General features: G+C 47.2%; 1 protein-coding gene across 1 annotated transcript; it reads right to left on the reverse strand.

The window, feature by feature from the left end:
* Positions 1 to 346: 346 nt before the first annotated feature.
* EMP1 (epithelial membrane protein 1) lies at positions 347 to 17,891 on the reverse strand. Its single transcript, XM_080913672.1, has 5 exons — positions 17,770 to 17,891; positions 4,176 to 4,286; positions 1,451 to 1,547; positions 1,209 to 1,349; positions 347 to 526 (listed from the first exon to the last, which is right to left on the reverse strand). Exons 2-5 carry the CDS (start codon positions 4,251 to 4,253, stop codon positions 360 to 362), a joined length of 483 nt encoding a protein of 160 aa, XP_080769798.1. The 5' UTR covers positions 4,254 to 4,286; positions 17,770 to 17,891; the 3' UTR covers positions 347 to 359.
* Between the last annotated feature and the right edge of the window lie 719 nt (positions 17,892 to 18,610).

Raw genomic sequence — 18,610 nt, forward strand, 5'->3', positions numbered from 1 at the left:
GTATTCACCCTCAGGAGTGGCGCCAGTGGTACGGCAGCTGGTGAGGCCCCAAGTGTATATAGTTGAGGATTGATGACTGGGCCATATTGGTGGCAGGAGGAGGACTCTCTGGTGGCCTCAAGGAAACATTAGCATAGTAGCCAACAACTTTCTTCCAAGGATGGGTGCTTGACAGTAGAGAACCCCCACCCCAGATATGGTTTGGGTTTGGGCCTCTCCCACTCTTCCTTCCCCCTCCCCTCCCCCCTCCCCTCCCTTGGTCATTCCTACACAATGACTTCTGCTTCCCTCCCAGATTAAGTCGCTTCCTCCTCCCCACTACCCCACCCCCACCCCAGATGCCCACGAGCTTATTCAGCTTATTTCTTCCTCAGGACCATGTAGAGTATGCCGATGATAAGGCTGAAGCAGAAGCAAATCCAGGTCAGGATGAAACAATAGCCTTGGTGGCTGCTGGAGAAAAAGTGCCCATCGCTGTGGGCGTAATGATGAGTGTAGACAGACACTCCAACCAGGATGCACAGCCCTGCAAGAAAGGGGGAGCTGTCATGGCTGGCACTCAAGTGGTTTTCTTTTTTATGATCCCATTTTCCTGGCTAGCAATGGGAAAATGAACTCTATCCCTGTGTCCCTAAAAGGTGGCTCTGTCCGTTTGCCCAGATTCACGCTTGATGGGATATTAGTGAATGAGAGATATCTGGGCTCTCATATCTGTTCTGATTGCATCCTGCTTTCTACCTGCCTTTCTCATCTGGACCTCCCCTGATCTAGGTATGGTGTGATGAGAGCAGTCTGGCCTTTTATTTAACTGGATGTTCCCAGAGAGGATGGAGGAGATGGTGCATTGCAGTAACCGTGCACATCATAGCAATGGCTGCATCTTTCTGGGGATTCCCACCTTCTGTACAGAGGGACTCCTGATGGTACCCAAGCATATTGGAGTTGCTGATCTAAGCAGCAATAGCAGACCATCAACAGATAACTAGAGGAGAGAACAGCTCAAGGCAGCTTCGCACAGCCGTGTGCTCATCTGAGGCACTGACTGAAGCAGGGATGTCAGGTCGAGGAAAGATTTTCCTGCAGGGCTGTGTATGTGGCTCGGTGTTAAGGTGTTTGTTTAGCATCTCAGGGCCCTGTGTTCAGTCTGGAGTAGTGGGGGAAGGGGGATACTCTCATGGAAAATGGACTCTGCTGCTCTGGATACTCACAGCACACCAGCATGGTGGACCCTGAGAGGAAGAACCGGTTTCCCTTCTCCATGGTGAAGAGCTGGAACACGAAAACCACAAGGGAGATGATAGAAAAGATGATGGAGAGGATCATGAAAGCTTGCACTGCCTTGATGGCATCTGTGAAGACAGAGCAGGACCAGACGTTAGGCAACCTGAGAGTCTGGACATCTTCCCGGCCACGCCCATGGTGCTCTAGGCATTGATGTCTGCACACATACCTTCATGGCCATAGGTCAGAGAGGCATCACAGTTACCACTGGTGCAGTTCTTCCAAAGCCCTACAGATGAATTCATGCCATCTGCAACCATCCAGACCTGAAACCAGAAGATAGAGTTGATAAAGAATTACCTTTCTGCTTACAGAAGAGGACATCATCATGTATCAGGACCACATCTTAACCAAGATGCCCTATGCAGCTGTGAATACTGCTAAACCTCTTGTCTCTGTAGAAATCAGATCCAAAGTACACAAAGGTTCCAGGAGAAAGAACTGTGACCCAAAAGAGACATCACCTTCCTTCTTTGGACTTCACTATTTGTGGCAAGTGCGTGCGTGCGCGCGCACACGCGTGCACACACACACACACACACACACACACACACACACACTAACTGAAGAAATTCCACCATAATTGTTTAAAATTCTGAAGTTCTAAGGAACAAAAACTCTGGGTGAGAAAATAATACACCTTCAGAGACTCACATTTATGTACTTAGCTAGTAAGAAGAAACAATATTAAGTCTTGCCTGCTAACACGTCTCTGTGATTCAAGCCCCCTGTAAATAACTCAGGAGACTCAGGGATTAAAGCTCCCACTTAGTAAGTTTTGAAACCAATGTAGTCTACATGAGACTCTGTCTCAACGCACACACTCAAAGATGTCTGGAGAGATGGCTTAGCAATTAAGAGCATTTACCCCTCTTGCAAGAGGACTAGAGCTCAGGTGCCAGCACCCACACCAGGAGGCTCACAACTACCTGTAACTACAGCTTCAGGGAAATCGATGTCTTCTTCACTGACACTGGTGTGTGTGCCCACATTCACACACAGACTCTTACTAATAAATCTTTAAGGAAGAAAAATAAGGGGAAATGTCCAACTGGAGACCAGGAAGAAACAGAAGGGCTACTGGGGAGACAGGAATGAACCTGGGCGCCCACAGGCAACTTTCGTCTATACAAAAGAATCAGATGTGGACCATCGGAACATGAGGTCAAAATGCTGCATCAAGAGCTTCAAGGCAGGGGCGGCTAAAAGCACAAGAGTGGCCAAAACGTATGTCCCCAGACTCACCATGTCACCAGGCATCCCTTCCTGCCTGGACCAAGAAAAACAATGTCCCTCTGGGATAAAACATAGCACAGAGTCCTGCCTAGACATGCACAAAACATGCTGAAACAGGAAGCCCAAGCATGCATACGCATTGCCTGATCTCTGGCCCCACGTCAGGCAGGGCTGACACTGCGTGCATATAAAGCCCATGAGCAGTCTTAATACAGACTGAGTTTGAAGTTTACCACATCATTCTCCTGTGAGGCGCAGGAGTCAGCTAACAGAATGGCCAAATTACAAACCGGCAGCAGGCAGAATGGGCAGGGGCTATGTCCTATCTCATAATGCTTAAACTAGCCTAGCTTGGATTACACCCTGGTGTTTGCAAAGCCCTTCTGTCTGGACTTTAAAACTTATTCACTCTTGACAAGCAGTCGCAGAACACGCCTTCCATACCAACACTTGGGAGGCAGAGGCAGGCAGGCAGATCTCTTAAGATCTAGGCCAGTCTGCTCTACATAATGAGTTCAGGGACAAAAGGGGCTACACAAAGGAACCTTATCTGGAAAAAATAAAACAAACCTTATTCACCCTTTAACAACAGCAAGGACTGTAGCCCATTCTGAAGCCATTGTTTGTCTATCTAATGATTGGCTGTTTTAACTTTATGTTGTTGCTGTTGGTGGTGGTGGTGGTGGTGGTTGGTTGGTTGGAGGTTTTTGAATTTTGGGGTTTTTGTTTGAGACTGGGTTTCTTTATGTAGTTTTCTGGCTATACTGAAACTCGATACGTAGACTAGCTGACCTCAAACTCTGTCTCCCAAGTGGTACTAAGGCAGAAACCAGCACACCCAGCAAAATGTGTAGTGCAGGCTAGCCTCAAACCCATGATTCTCTTGCCTCTGCCTTCTTCACACACATCCTACCATCACAATGGGCTGTCTTAACGTCTAAGTCCAAGGAGCTGGTTCATTTTATCTGAGACAATACAAACAAATTAGGCGCTAAAAATGACCACTAGGGGTCAGACTAGCCCCGGGTTCGGAGAGCAGAGACTAGCGATCTCTGAAGGAGATCATTTTACTCATGTTATTTGATTCACGGGGCGCCAAGTCAATCCACACACTGATTTCCACACAAACCTTGAGTTTGCCAGCCTCATTACCAAAGCAGTATCCTTCTCTCATTTCTACCCTCTCATCAGGGATCTCTGCGGCCTAGCGCATGAATGAATATCTTTAACCCGTGCCCAGGGACAGTCTGTCCCACGAAGATGCCTTTGCCAGCCTCCTGCGTGGACGTGGACGGCGCTTCTATTCTCTTCTACTGCGCTTTCTTCTCTAGAGGAGACACGCCCATCCTCCAAATGCACCTCAGTCTCCACCCCCCCCCCACCCCCCATAGAGAGGATCCTTCTGGAAGCTGCGGACGCCTTGTATTCTCTAACTCCCTCTAGAAGAATCACGTGTGGACAGTCGTCTTTTATACTTGGGTTATTTCATCCCTTGATCTATGAGTAAGTACGTGTTTGTTTGCTTTTTCTCCTCACAGCTAATCAGGAAGCTCGCTGCGCTGTGATTTAACACTCGCACCTCCGGAGTTTCTTAACATTTTGCCCAAATAATCCAAAGATTCCTTCATGGGAGGGACGAAGAGGAGGATGGGACTCACGTTGGCAATGGTGGAGACTAGAAGCATAATGGCAGTGGCGATGTGGACCACAAAGAGACCGGCCAGTAACACCAGCATCTTGGCTTTTTGGTGACTCTTGAGTAGAGAATTCTGCAAACAAAAGACAGGGGAGACGGAAAGGTTACTGTCACGGTCAGCAAGACACATGCCACCTTCTCGTTTTGTGGGCGCTCAGCTGACACAAGAAAAGTGTGACAACTTTCAAAATTCAAAATGACTTCAAAATCTTCTAAAACCTGCCTTTTGCCTCCCTGATTGCTACACGTGCCTAAGAGCCTGCTCACCTGAGTATAGACACGTACTTCCGTTTGGTTCCCTCGAGTTTATAGATTCCTCTCTTTAATATAATGAATATGACATGAATGTAATGAGTACAATTAAATATTATAATACTCATTATACTAAGCAGAACATGGCATGCTTTATAGCAGCTGCTAATGTTTGCTTGTGATTGACAGGCCAAAACGGTAGGGCTTTGAGTTTTGACAGGGATTTTTGTCACCTCTGGAACTCTTGAGTTTTGACAGGGATTGTTGTCACCTCTGGAACTCTGTGGCGGCAGCAGCACGCACAATCTGCATCCGCGCGCTGCAGCAGAATGCTCACCCAGCAGGCTGCATAGAAACAATGAGTTCTGCAGAACAAGCCACTATTTACTCAATGGCCATCAAGCAAATTGGCTACTAATTTGATCCCGGATGAGACGTAAAGTAGCAGAGCTCCAACCTCTGTTATTACAATGCTCTTCGGCATCCAATAGTATGACAACCTAATTACTGTGGAATGGTCCGACCGTTTTCTGATTTAGCATTCCAGACTAATATTTGCAACACCTGAGCCTGTGGCCCTGCGTGCCTCTCCGTGGGAAGGCTGTTCTGGGTCTAGGGTGGTGTTAGATTTCCTGCGGCTCAACATGACAGCTCTGGGGCTGCAGTGTAAAGCTTGAAGTAACACCAGATGTGCTGGTGTGTGGTGTTTATGCAACTTCAGTCACTCAGGACCCATCCCCGAAGACAAACAGAATCCCCCTTCGGAGGAAGAGTGGGAACTAACATAAAAGATAAACAAAAGTTCTCAGTCATAATTCAACAGTGACCACTAATCGTAAAACCTAGAAGCTATAAAAACATGAGGGGCACACATGGGGGAGTTGTGCATAGCCCCTGTGTCACGCCTATGACAATTAGATGCAGAGCCAGCTCAGAGAGACATCAAAAGGAAAGGACACCCTTTAGGCAGGGAGGGGAGGATGCTCGGACCTCAGAGGAGGTGCTCCATGCACCCTGAAATTGCTTGCTTCCCCAACTCTCTCCACCTGATTTAATTGATGCTTTGTCTGTGCTTAAGCCACCTTCGAGCTCCACTAGGTATCTATTAGAACCCCGATACTATCATTATTCTGACATTTTGGATGTCTTTTATCTCCTCTCGCTTTCTCATTAGCTACTCAAAACCAGCCATGATCTACTACACGCCTGGGTTCTTGGCTCTTTGTAGACACTGATTTCTACTCTCAAAAAAAAAAAAAAAAAAAAAAGCCTCCTCCCCACTGGCTGCTTCCCTCCAACTTAACTTCGAATTGGAATGACAAAACACACGGAGTTTCCCTGCTGCCTCTAGGGAGACACTGGAACGCTCTTATATCTATGAATCCTCTCTCCCAACATTCAAGTTCACGGCTGCTTTCCTGTAGTTCTCACCTACCTCCATAATTTCTCACTTGGCTTTAATGGATGAAGAAAAAGACGTGTTTTGTTTGGTTTTTTTCCCCCTTTGAGTTAGAAGTAGATTTAGAATTATTCCAAGTGCTTTGATCTCGGCCTCAGTTTCCCCATATGTGAAGTGGGTTAATGATACCAATTATACCCAGAGGTGTAAGGATTCAACTGCATTATGTGAGTAAAAGTGCCTTCTGCAGCATGGTACAGTACCACGTGTGTCACATGGTACTAATAACACGGTTGCCGTGGTTGTTGTTATTGTTACTGTTTTGGGGAGGTTGTTTGTTGTTTGTTGTTGTTGTTTTATTCTAAGAAGCAAATTAGCTATTGCCAACCCAATCCAGTTACTTGGTCGAATTCCGCCCCACAATCAAGGTCAAGAAATAAGACATTTGCAGAGTAGTTCACCGCGAAGCATATGGCTAAAATCACTATAGTCCTCAGACATCGTCACGTTTGTCTAGTCCTGGCCCCTCGAGTAAGAAGGGTATTAAAAACACATCCTCCAGAATCACCGGAGAAAGCTGGCTTTTCTTAGCCCAGGCTCGCCCGTCTAGAATAAAGCTGGCTCGGGAAAGAAAACGACACGAGTTACACAATGGTACTTTCATCCAACCCTCTATGACCCTTTAATGACTCTCTGGGTTAATTTTGTTTATAATTGACAGATTTCCTCCTAATCGAGAGAAGTAGCCAAGGAGCCAAGAATGGAATATAGTCCACCAAATGAGGCCTCTTTAAATGAATGGCTTGACAGGCAGGTGGATCCAGGAGACTTTCTGTCTCCTTGCCTGCCCTGGGACCTTGTCCAGCCGAGTCCCTCTTGTTTCATCCTGCTAAAGCCTCGTCCAGGAATCCTCATCATATCTAGGAAGCGTGAACCCTAGCAGGCTGCTCTGTCCTAACTCTGCCCTGCTGCCACCTGAAGACCAGGTGAGGAGACTTACACTAAAAAGCGACTCTTTTATCTGAGATGGGTGGCAGGAGACAGGCATGCTGTGTCTTTTCCGTAAGGCAAGGAACAAAATATCTCAGAGCAGTGAGCGTTCTTAGTGAACAAGACCCACAGTTCTCCCTGCTTCCGGGTGCTCTGACTAGCCACCATGGAGTCGGTTTAGGTGGAGTTACTGATTGACACACAGAACTTCATCTTTCTGTCAAGTTGACTAATGTCACCCATTGTCACCTTAGAGGGAATTCCATTATTTTCAACACTCCTCTTTTAAAATACTTGGAAACCCAATGGAACACTTTATGAAATTCCTGTGTTAGATCACCCTGTGGTTACCCAGCCTCTGTATTAGAGAGCCTACCCTTAGTCTAGGACAACTGTTCTCAACCTATAGGTTGTGACCCCCTTTCACGGAAGTCATATGAGAAACTTACACCACAACTCATAACAGTAGCAAGATTAGTTATGAAGTAGTAACAAAGATAATTTGATGGTTAAAGGGTCCCAGCATTAAGAAGGTTGAGAACTACGGGTCTAGGGGGACCAAAGAAAACCACCAGCGGTGGCTGATAGGTGGGTATCTGACAAGCTGCTAAACGGCGACAGATGAGGAGTATAAGCTGGTGCTCTTGACACTTCCACCCTCCATGGTCTCCTGTAGCTCACCTTCTGACTCATCCTTCGCCCAAGGAGTAAGACCATTTCTGACCTCAGATCCGAGTGGACTTGACCAGTGTAGCACTAGCCTATCAGGATCGGTCCTCAGCACCACCACAAAGGTGAAACAAACCGAAGCATTTAGACAATTTTGCAAGTATGGGCTGCTCCAACGTGATTCTCACTGAAACCATAAGGGATTTCTCAAAAAAAAAAAAAAAAATGCGGTTGGCATCCTTTGGAGGAGGGCATGTTCCTCAACCTCAAGTCGTGGAGGGAACCCGGATGCAGAGAACTTACTGTCCCACTATACCACCTCCCTCCCTTCTTGCTGCACGGACAGACCTAAAGTATGTCATGTGTTGCTGGGGACTCCCAAACCAGGACTATGGCTTTTGGTGCTTTCACACCCCCCACCGCAAACCATCACACCTGGTCATTTCACAATGTTTGGAAAGCCTCAGAAGTGCTCTTCTCTCTGGCTTCTGTGCAGACAAGAACACTTCTCTTGGACCCGCCCCCTGTACGCAGCTGCCCCACCCACACTGTGTGATTGGCAGGAGTATGCTCAGGGTCTAGGGAAACAGAGAAACAACCAAAAGGTGTGGATGGCCACGCCAGAAAGAAGTAACTATTAGGAAAGATAGGGATAAAACACTCAGAGCCAAGTGCAGCTGGAAATCACCATGTGATCCAAACAGGCCCCCAACTCGTCAGAATTCTCCTGCCTCTTTAGTGCTGAGCTAACATCCTCAGTGCCTAGAGCTGAGCAACTCACTAGAGACTGGGTGACACTCTTGCAAATGGATGGCAAGACCACATAAGATGCTTCCTAAGACCATGTGTGTGGCTGAAGCTAGTTTAGACAGTTCTGGAGTAGGAATGATGGGTATTTAAAGTTGTCTACTACTGGGAAGAAAAGACCAATAATGGTTCAGCTACTGTTTCTGCCTCTCCCTGGTATCCTGCCTGAAGCATCACAGTCACCAGGGAGTTTCTACCTGAATCCTCTTGCACTGGGTCTCTATCCTGTCCCCATAGTCAGGACCCTAGCCTGGATGCTGACATCAGCTCCTCCTACCATGACACTCTCTAATCTCCCTCTCGCCATGCTTTCTCTGTACTGGTATTGGGTTATCTGACTATGTCCTTCCTCAACCTACAGCCCTGGTCCTCTCACCACACCTGAGACAAGTACCGGTCTCCAGGAAATGAGACTCAAGGCAGCTGCCCATGGAATTCTGGGAATTTGACTTCTGAAACTGAAAGCTGCTTCCCCTGGGAACTACCTACTAATTTTGCTCACCAAGCTCAAATTCTGCCTTCTTTTTTTTGGAGAGCTGAAGTCAGTTTTTTTTCCCTCCTGGTATGTGACAGCCTTTACACAGTCCTAATAAAGGCCCTCGTGTCAGCCTGCCTGATGACAGCGTTCTTTATGTACGTGTTTGTCTCCTCCACCCTGAGGAATCTGAGTTCCTAAGGACCGACTCTATGACACATACCAGGTAAACCTCGTTAATGAACAAGTAAACGATCTGAGGAGGTCAATATTTCCTTCGCTGAAGGCCGCAGAACAACTCCTTTCTCTTCTTTTTGTTTTTTAATCTTTGTGTTTTTGTGTATGGGTGTCTTTCCCACATGTATGTCTGTGTATCTTAAGATAGTGTGGTACCCATGGAGGTGAGAAAATGGTGCCAAGTCTCCTGGAGCTGGAATTACAAATAATTATGAACCACCAGCTCTGTGAATGCTGGAAGCTGAAACTGGAGTCCCCTGGAAGAGCATCCAGTGTTCTGAGTCACAGAGCCATCTCTACAGAACTTCCTTTCTTCTTTTAAGGTAGCATATACTTTAGTCCTCTTTTACAAATTATTTAGTCACTTTTATAAATTATTTGTCACATCACTGTTGGGTTGGACACCTTCTTATACACAAACTTCATATTATTTATTTCATATTATATAACCTTTGGAACTATTTGGGGTGGGGGTAAGTATAGAACTTCAAGGCTAAGGGAGCGCTTCAAGATTTGGCTCTAAAACCATGAAACTCATCTCCAAATTCAACCTGAAAATCTATGCAAATCATATGTAAACTCAACCTGTTCGTCAGAACTATCTACCAAGGCCCTACTAGAAAAGTCCTGCCGAGAGTACATGCAACCCACAGAATTTGAGTTTAATTCAGTTGGGAAGAGCAAATGCTTGCCTATCCCAGTTGTAGTGGAACATACCTTTAATCCCAACACTTGGGAGCCAGAGGCAGGCAGAGCTCTGTGAGTTCAAGGTCAGCCTGATTTATATATACATGAATGAGTCCCAGGATTGGCCAGAGCTACATAGCAAGACTCTGTCTCACTTGCCTAGCACTCAGAAGGCCCTCGGTTCAATCCCCAGCACACACACATACACACTCAAGGCACAGTTCAGCACACACACACACAGACACACACACAGAGCTCAGTCCTGAGATTATTCTTATTAGAGTCTCCTCTGTCCTTCCATTGGCCAGTGCTGTTGTAACAATGGCATTCCCATCTTCTGCTGGCTAAGTGCAAATTGGAATGAAGGCTTCCTCACCCCCTCTGTTCCAAGACCTGATAAGGCATGGGGGTGGGGGGAAGGGGAAAGGAAAGGCCAAGTTGAACTGAAAGGGGTTGGGTCAAGTGGTCTTCGTGAGTCAGCACTGAGTGTGCACATCTTCCTCGGTGTGACATTGGAAATGGATCTGAGGCTATCTGTGTTTCCCCTACCGGGTGGCACGGAAGCCTGGCTACCCTCCTCCCCATCAACACCGTTCTTGTTGTACTTGGGATTCGAATGTGTTTGCGTTCCCACTGAGGATCATTTTAGTTGGAAAAGTAGATACCCTTGGGACAAAAAGCAAATCAAAAGAGGAAATTCTGCCCTTGGGGAACAGTGTGGAGGATGTATCTGGAGGAGGGAAAGGCTGGGACTGAAGACAAGCTGAGTGGATGGGACCTTGGATGAGCTTCCCGGCCATTGTTACTGCTTTTTATGTCCTGTGTACTTTTCCGTCCTCCACATTGTTCTAACACACAGATGGAAAGGGAGGCATGCATCTCTGTGTGGGAAACGGTGGGGAGATCTGACAAGACCAAGTCTTCCTGTTTCTGTGTATGGGATGTTCGACGTGGAAAGAAAACACTGCAGGTCACCCTTCGATCTGTGTAGCTCACACCAGGGCTGATGCTTGAGTCCTGGTGGATTCTGTGCCCGTTAGCAGTTGAACAGTGAAAGACATGGAGGTCTGGATGACTCAGAGAAATGGCTATTTCTTTGTGGCCCTGGGGCAAGGGGGCTACAAAGGTTGCCTGCCATAAGTAGGGCAGTCTCTTTGGAGCTAATACCACCTGTATAACCTTCCACACATAAAATATAGAGCCAAAGAGTTATCATGTAGAACAGCAAATGTGTTAGAAGGAAGAGGGGAAAAAAGGAAAGACAAACGTGATGAAGAAGGAAAGGGGAAAGAAAAAGAAAAAGACAGGAAAAAGAAAAGAAGATAAAATGGGGGGGGGGACAAGGAAGAAAGGGGGAAGAAAAAAAATCAGGACGAAGAAGAAAGGAAGGAAGGAGGGACGGAGGTCCAATTAGAAAGGTGAGGCCCAGTCCCAAAAACATTTTGTCTGACCAGAGTTGAAAGATTTTTGCAAAAATCTGTGTGCTTAGTGAAATCTAGGGAGGCAGAGTCCCAAGTGATAAAGAACAGACCTCATACGGTTCACATGAGCATTGAGGGGTCCACTCCGAACACAAAGCAAACCAAATGCTGTAGGTCATTAGCGTAAGGAAGAAAGCTCTGGCCAGGTGGTCTGGAGGCTTCTCTGCAGCCTGAGCTGTGGACTCACAAAGGGAAGCAAAGAGCATGAATATTGTTTTTGCAGATGCATCCAGAGACACCCCACCCTCGTCTCTCTCTTATTTCCGCTTGTCCTCTGTTCTGTCCATGGAGTGGGTGGATCTGGACAACATCTGCAAAGGCTGAAGACAGACCTAGGCTGTGAGGCCTGATCTCAGCCCACGCCCTCTGCAGCTGGCCAGTGTCGGGGAGGATGTCTCCTGGGTGAGAACGGAAGCTTCTGCTGCCTTCTGTTCCCGACAAAGGAGAAGTATTCCTGCAGCCAGATTGTCTTCCAGGGAGACATTGCCAAGATAATAACTAGGGTTTGGTAAAAAAAAAAAAAAAAAAAAAAAAAACCTCAAGGTGTGGCTGGGCCCTAGAGGCTTCAGGGTGCCTCTGACGGCAGATGGCAGTAACAGACTTCAACCAGCAAAGGCTGAGAAAACAGGAGGACTGTGGACAGCAGAGGCACCCAAGTGTGCTGGGTGGGCACAGGCTTGGCTCAGTTTCAGAAAAGTTGGCTACTTTGTATTGAGAGGTATTGGAGTCTGTCAGCCTTGCCCTTTGACCAAGATCTCTACATCCCAGCTAACAGAGTTAGAATGAAGCCCTTATCTTGGATCTCCACACTAGCTAGGTTTGTTGTCTTCTGAGGGTTTTGTGTGTGTGTGTGTGTGTGTGTGTGTGTGTGTGTGTGTAGAAGCCAACCCTGGTGTCATTTATTCTGTTCTTTGTTGTTGTGTTTATGAGATGGGGTCTTATTACTGGCTTGGACCTCAAGATTCAGCTAGGCTGACTGGCTGTGAGCCTAGGAATCCTCCTGTCTCCCTTTCCCCATAGATGAGAGTACAAATCCGACCACACCCAATTATTCATGTGGGCTTTGAGGATCAAACTCAAGTCCTCTTGTTTGCACAGACAGCTCTTACTTAACCCATGGAACTGTCTCCCCAGCCCCTCCTTTGATATTTTGAGTCAGAATCATTATGAAGTCTGTGCTAGCCTTGAATTCACAGCAATCCTCCTGCTTCAACCCTCCCCAGTGTTGGAATTAAAGGCATGTGGCACCACACCCGGCTGTTGTCTGAGGGTTTGACAGTCACTGGTGGGTCTGTTCCTCCAACAATTTTCCAGATGATCAGAGGCAGACAGCCCTTCTAAATAGTCCCAAATGGTCTATACAACTGAGCTTCTGAAGGTCACTGTTGTTTCCGGTCACACTGCTTTCTATGGCCCACCCAGGACAGACAGCTGGCCCTGTCAAAGACCTCCGAGCCACTTCTGAGACTGGTTTCCACACTCTCAGTACTGGCAGAGTCCCCTCGATATGGGAGCTAAGGGAGCAGCCATGAGCAAGGGCAAACTCCTGGCCTCAGCCACACAGCTCACCGGGCCTCTGTTAATGTTCCTGCTTAAGCAAAATTCTCTGTTGCAGTTTAGCAAAGGTCTCTCCCCTTCCTTCTCTCAAACCCCAAGGGAAGAACTTAGGTTTCTGAAAACAGAAGCTTAAGATATGGGTCCTCACTAGGCTTTCTTCTCTCATCTGAAACGGAACTCTACCTATAAAACCCAATGTCCCCAAGCATGGGACAACCACACCACAACAAAGAAGAGGGGGAAAAAATCATGGAGGTCAAAAAAAAAAAAAAAACAGAATTTTGATTCAAGGGCTATCCTGGGGAAAAGACCAGTCACATCTCCGTTGCCCGTTCACTTTCTCTCTCTACTTGGCTCCCTCTAGACCTTTCTGTTTGCCCATCCTCCAAACACCAAGTTTCTGCTCACTCTCTCTCACTCTGGTCCAGTTCCCCAGCATTCCTTTCCTCCCAGTAGACTCTCATCCACACCTGAGTGTGGCGGGAGTGTGGTCTAACCAGGACCAACTCGGTGTCTGAGCCCAATTATGCTCCTAGGGGATAGCTGTGTGCAGAGACTCCTCCAGAGATGGTGCCTCATGGTTGATAAACCAAACACCATCCTTTTCACGCCCAGCTCATATCCAGGGCCATTCTGGGTGAGCTCTTCAGTACTGTGCCAAGGAATCTTGGATCTTGTAGGGCAGCAGAAGCCACCTCCTCACCCCAGACCCCTTCAGTTCTTGTAATTGGATGCAGAGCCACGAACGCGCTCGGCAAGCATACTGCCAATGGGCTGTATCTCTAGCCCCTGGATTAAGTTAGCCATTAGCATGAATTCAAGGGTCTTCTTAGAACCAACATGGTAAAGTCCTAGATATTTCAGAGCCTCGAGTAATCTTGGTGGCCAAGTTGTTCCTTCCTCTTTTCTTAGTGATTTGCTTCTGATCACAGGGAAGATTCCAGGCAAGGCCAATCTGCTTCCCTGTCATCTCACATCCTCCCCACAATTACTGACACCATTCCAACATGTGCCAACAGCGCTGTGTTGTAACTGCCTATTTGAAAGGAGACTCCATGAAAGAGACTCAGGAAAGTCTGAGTCAGCCCAGCCTTCTGAACAGGGAAGAAAACATTGACAGCACACACACACACACACACACACACACACACACACATGCTCATGTGTGCACACACAGCATTTTGCTTAAAAGAGAGGTTCAAAAGCACCAAGACCATGTTTGTGTTTTTCCTTTTCCCCTTTGGTGTCAGGAAACCCACCAGTCAAATTGAGAAATGTGTTTCACAAGTTAGGGTACCAGAGACTGAAGTGTTCCAGTTTTCTCTTGGATTCATGTATAGGAGATGAGTGTTAGAAACCCAAGGAGGCCCCAGCAGGAGCCAAGGTGCATTCTTTGATTCTGAAAAAACAAGGACAACCCAGAAATTCAGAGTCAACTAAGAAGAATTATTCCAAAAAACGAGACTTAGGTCCAGAAAATTCTAGTTCAATGGTAATCAAAAGGAATAGCCCTTCAAGTAACTGAGATTCTGGCTTCTGGCTATTAAACGGAGCCTCCTTTGGTTGACTGAGTGTTGCAGTACCAGGTTACAAGAAAGCATAGGCTATACTGCAAGCATTGTGGACCAAATCAGGGGCAATCCCCCAAAGGCTGCTAGAAGCTTGTGTTTCAGGGGTCTGGTTGAGTTAACTATGACCAATAGATAGCAACACTGGGTGTGTCACCCCATGTGTATCTGAGAGTCCCAGAGTCCTAGAGTTAAGTAGCTATGTATACGCATATGTAGTGAGTTGCAGAAATGAAATATTTTGGAATCAACCATATAGAAACGAATGGTTTGACTAGGTGGAGAATCCTAACATTCCGAAAATGCTCTTTCTGCATTCCACACGCACCAGCAGTGGTGGTACACACCCATGACCTGAGCATCTGGGGAGGAAGGGTGGAGAAAGTTCTAGGCTCCAGCCTGCCATTCATGGAGAAACCCTGTCTCGAAACACAAAACAGCTGAGCGTCCTGCCAGATGATTTTAATCCCAGCACTCAAGAAGCAGAAGCAGGTAGATCTGTGTGAGTTCAAAGCCAGTCTGGTCTACATAGTAAGTTCCAGAAAGCCAGGGAAGGCTGCATCGTGAGATTCTGCATTTGAAGAATAAAGAAGAGACTAGAGCAAGAGAGTGTGGATAATGACACTCAACCAAGCCGTGCTGATTAAATGTTAAATAAAAATGAAATGTCTAGAGGAACAGGGAGTGGAGCATCAGGGATGGGGGGACAGCAGCAGGACAGGTCCCCTCCCCCTACTCCCCTGGGTCATCTCAGGCCTGCAAAACAAGAACATTTAGAGAAGCCATTTTTGCTGAATTTCAGAAACTCTGGTATGATATGCTGTCTAGAAAGGAGGGCTACTGTGAGTGAACATTCTGAGGCGTGTATACTCTGGGTGTCCCGTCCCTGGTATCCTGAAGAGCTGTGAGACATGGGACAACCATCCGTTCATAATGATGTAAAAGTTAGATTTCCGGATATGGTAAGATAAGATTACCTTTTTTTTTTTTTTTGTCAGTGTTTTGTTTTTACGACAGTATCACTGTTTGGCCCCAGGCTAGCCTTGAACCTTTAGCCATCTCCTGACTCAGCTCCCTGAGTCCTGGGATTGCCGGTATGAACTACCTGCCCAACATCTAAACAGAAGATTCTGTAAAAGCAGTGAAGAAGAAAAGGGAAGGGACCCTTGGCCACATCCCAGGGGGAGATCCCTTCGGGCCGCGTGGAGCCTACAGAAAATCAGTTTTGCCTTCACAGAAATGTGCCTGACTTCCTGCCCTGCAGTCCCAGTGCTGCCTAGAAACAGCCAAGAGGCCCCACATTCCCGACAGCTTCCATGGCATCCTTCCTGGGGGTTGGAGATCAGCCTAATCTTGTTTCCAGAGGAGACCAAAGACAGTGAGAAAGCCAGCCAACCTTCTCAAGGTCTGGGGACAGACATCTGTCCTCTGGCAGAGGGCTGCCCTTACTACTGGCCCATAGCCACGGTCTTGGGACATGATCTTCTCCGGCTGGACCCCGATGGCCTTCTGCCCACTGCCTGGACAGCTTAGTACCCTGGAACAATGTAAAATCTGGGGGTTCTCTAACATGGATGCCAGACCGGATGTCCAGCAGCCCTGCCTCTACCCTATTCTGCAGTCTCTGGATGAAACTGGAGCCGTCTGAGAACAGGAGACCATGATTTGGGAGGGGGTGGTCATGGCCGATTTTTCCAGGACAACCAAAGGAGTAGAGCTTAAGTACAGAAAAGCTCACCACCCAGGGGGCCCTCCCACTCCTTGGAGGCAAAAAGTCAGCGCAGCGATTTTGTTTTTTTAATTGTCCTCCAACTCCATGGGGACTGGGGGACACTCAAAGCATTCTATCTCATTTATGGAGAGACAGTGGAGTCTGAGACAGCGTGTGCTGTTTAACAGTACAGTGTTCTCTTTTTGCTGACTTGTTTAAGGCTGCCTAGTTTCAACCGGATCAGAATGACACACAATCACATGTGTGATCTTCACAGGAAACCGTGGCTGTGTTCACACCCATGCAATTGAAAGGAATAAATTTTGGAAGCAAAAGCATTTGTTCCCCCTACCCCCCCAAGTCTTGAGAAGTGGGTCCTAACACTCATCACCCCCACCTTGGGAGCAAAGGGTTAGCTTTGCAAAGATTTCAAACAAATCACACGCTGATTACTTTTAAATTTTCTCTTCCAACCAGGGAGCTGCATTGCTAAAGCAAAAGGAGCCTCCTCCTTCACCAGGCAAGCTGAATCCTGTCACTCTCCTCTGGCTTGTTTACTAGAGGTGGGGGGCGGGAGGGGGGAGAAACCACATCTGTTTTGAAATGAACCACACCTCCACAGACATTCAACCAAAATGCTAAGCTAATAAAAACAAAAGCAAACAGAGCCGAGAGTGGAGAGTGCCTTTGTTCTTTCTGCATTTAGCACGTGGGTTTGGAGTTATACAACATTCTGGTCAAAAGCAGTAAGATAAACATTCCCATATGACCACTGCCACACTAGAAAATTACATGTCCACTTAGGGAAAAAAATCTTTAATAGATTCTGAGAGATCTTCCCCCCCCCCACCCCAAATTGGCTCCAAAATGCAGAAACCTGAGGTAGAAACACAAAGCCATTCAACAGCTTTACAGGAATCCCTGAAGCCCCCCAGCCCCACCCTCTCCCCCACACCCCCACCTTCTTCCCCCACCTCCACATCTGGCCAAGGATTCCGAAACCCACACCAATCCTCCCATTCCACCAGACCAACCCCTCCCACGTTTTATTTGAAACACCCTTTGCCTCTGTTTCCCTAACGGTTTTTCTTTAAACAAACCAATCCCCTCTTCCCTTCCTGTGAGAAGGGGGTGGAGGAAAACAAGAGAAACAAAGAAACACTTAAACAGACAAGAAAGGAACAGCAAATACAATGGCAAAAAATAAACTGAAACCCAGATAAGTATCTATCATCACCTAAAAGCGCAAAAGAACAACAAACAACCCACAAAGCAGAGCAAACTTTCTTTTCAGAGACCGCCTTTAAACTGCGTGGAGAGAAAAGTTGGAAGTATCTTCACAAGGTACCATCCTTCTAGATTTCAGCTCAAAGTAATTTGAATGAAAATGGAAGATTTGGAAACATCTTTCAAGCCTGTTACTTCATTTTGAAGGCACCTAGCGTTCCTTCCATAAAGAATATTCCACCCAGGTTTGTTCCAAAGTCCCGGTTCCTTCCACCTCCTCGGAACAAGGATCCACGTACCAGCAAGAGAACGAGATCACAGCCTTATCCCAGACTCCTCCACTACTACCTTAAGCTAAAAGTTCCAGGGACTCCGTTCCTTTTGAGCCATAGACGGATAGCTGAGAAGAACGGAGAGAATAAGGCTTCAAGGAGCCTAACATGGGGAAGAAAGGAGCGGGCTCTGCAGAGTTTCCCCAGTGTGGGGACAATCTTACCTGGAGTATCCAGTGACAGAGGCAGATGCCCAGAGCTGGCTGCTGGTCTGGTCCGCTCTTCAAGAGGTTTGTGACCACAGTGAGGGGAGGGACCTGACTCCCGAGGTTATAAGTTTCCTGGGCTGGTGTGCTGGGGTGTGTGATGGGCGGTTTCTTTTCCCCGTGTTTTAAAGGAGTTTCTATGAATCAGTCTGGATTTAAAAAAAAAAAAAAAAAAAGTTGGTGAGCTACGCCCTGCAAAGTTGGCAGCCGGTCAGATGTGGCTGGGAGTGAGCCATCAATTCAAAGAACCCTGTTGTAGCTCCCTCTGACTCAGACACACAGACCACAGTGGAAAAAGGAGTGACATTGCTTCAAATGAGTAAGAGGAGTCACACAAATAGATCTGTTTACCGAAGCCCGGTTCTTCTACCCAGAAGGAGCCTCGGTTGCCAAGGACATAAGGCAAAACACAGGTTAGGGTCAGGAGGAGGAGAGAGGGAGGTAGATACAGTTCCATGTTAATTAAAGTCTCAGGCTAATCATCAAACAGGATTCCCCCGTTCTTCCTCCCCCAGCACACACAGCAGCTGCTCATCACCAGGATTTATCAGACTCATTTCTCGTTGACTTCCCTGCCTGACCCTTGTGCCCCTGACCTGTAGGCGGCAGTGGGATGAGGTCCACGAAGCAGAAAGGCACCCAGCACGCTCTGAATGTTGGGGCACTGGTTGACAGCACGGAATCCTGGGTCTTGACTTACCCTCTCACCCCTATGGATTGTGGCCATTGCAGGAAGAAGTCTATGAATCTGATCTTTGCACTCTGATCTTTATGTGATAATCATTTGGACCTTGCTCCA

The sequence above is a fragment of the Micromys minutus genome (assembly GCF_963924665.1).
Source record: "Micromys minutus genome assembly, chromosome: 3".
NCBI classification, from domain to species: Eukaryota; Metazoa; Chordata; class Mammalia; order Rodentia; family Muridae; genus Micromys; species Micromys minutus.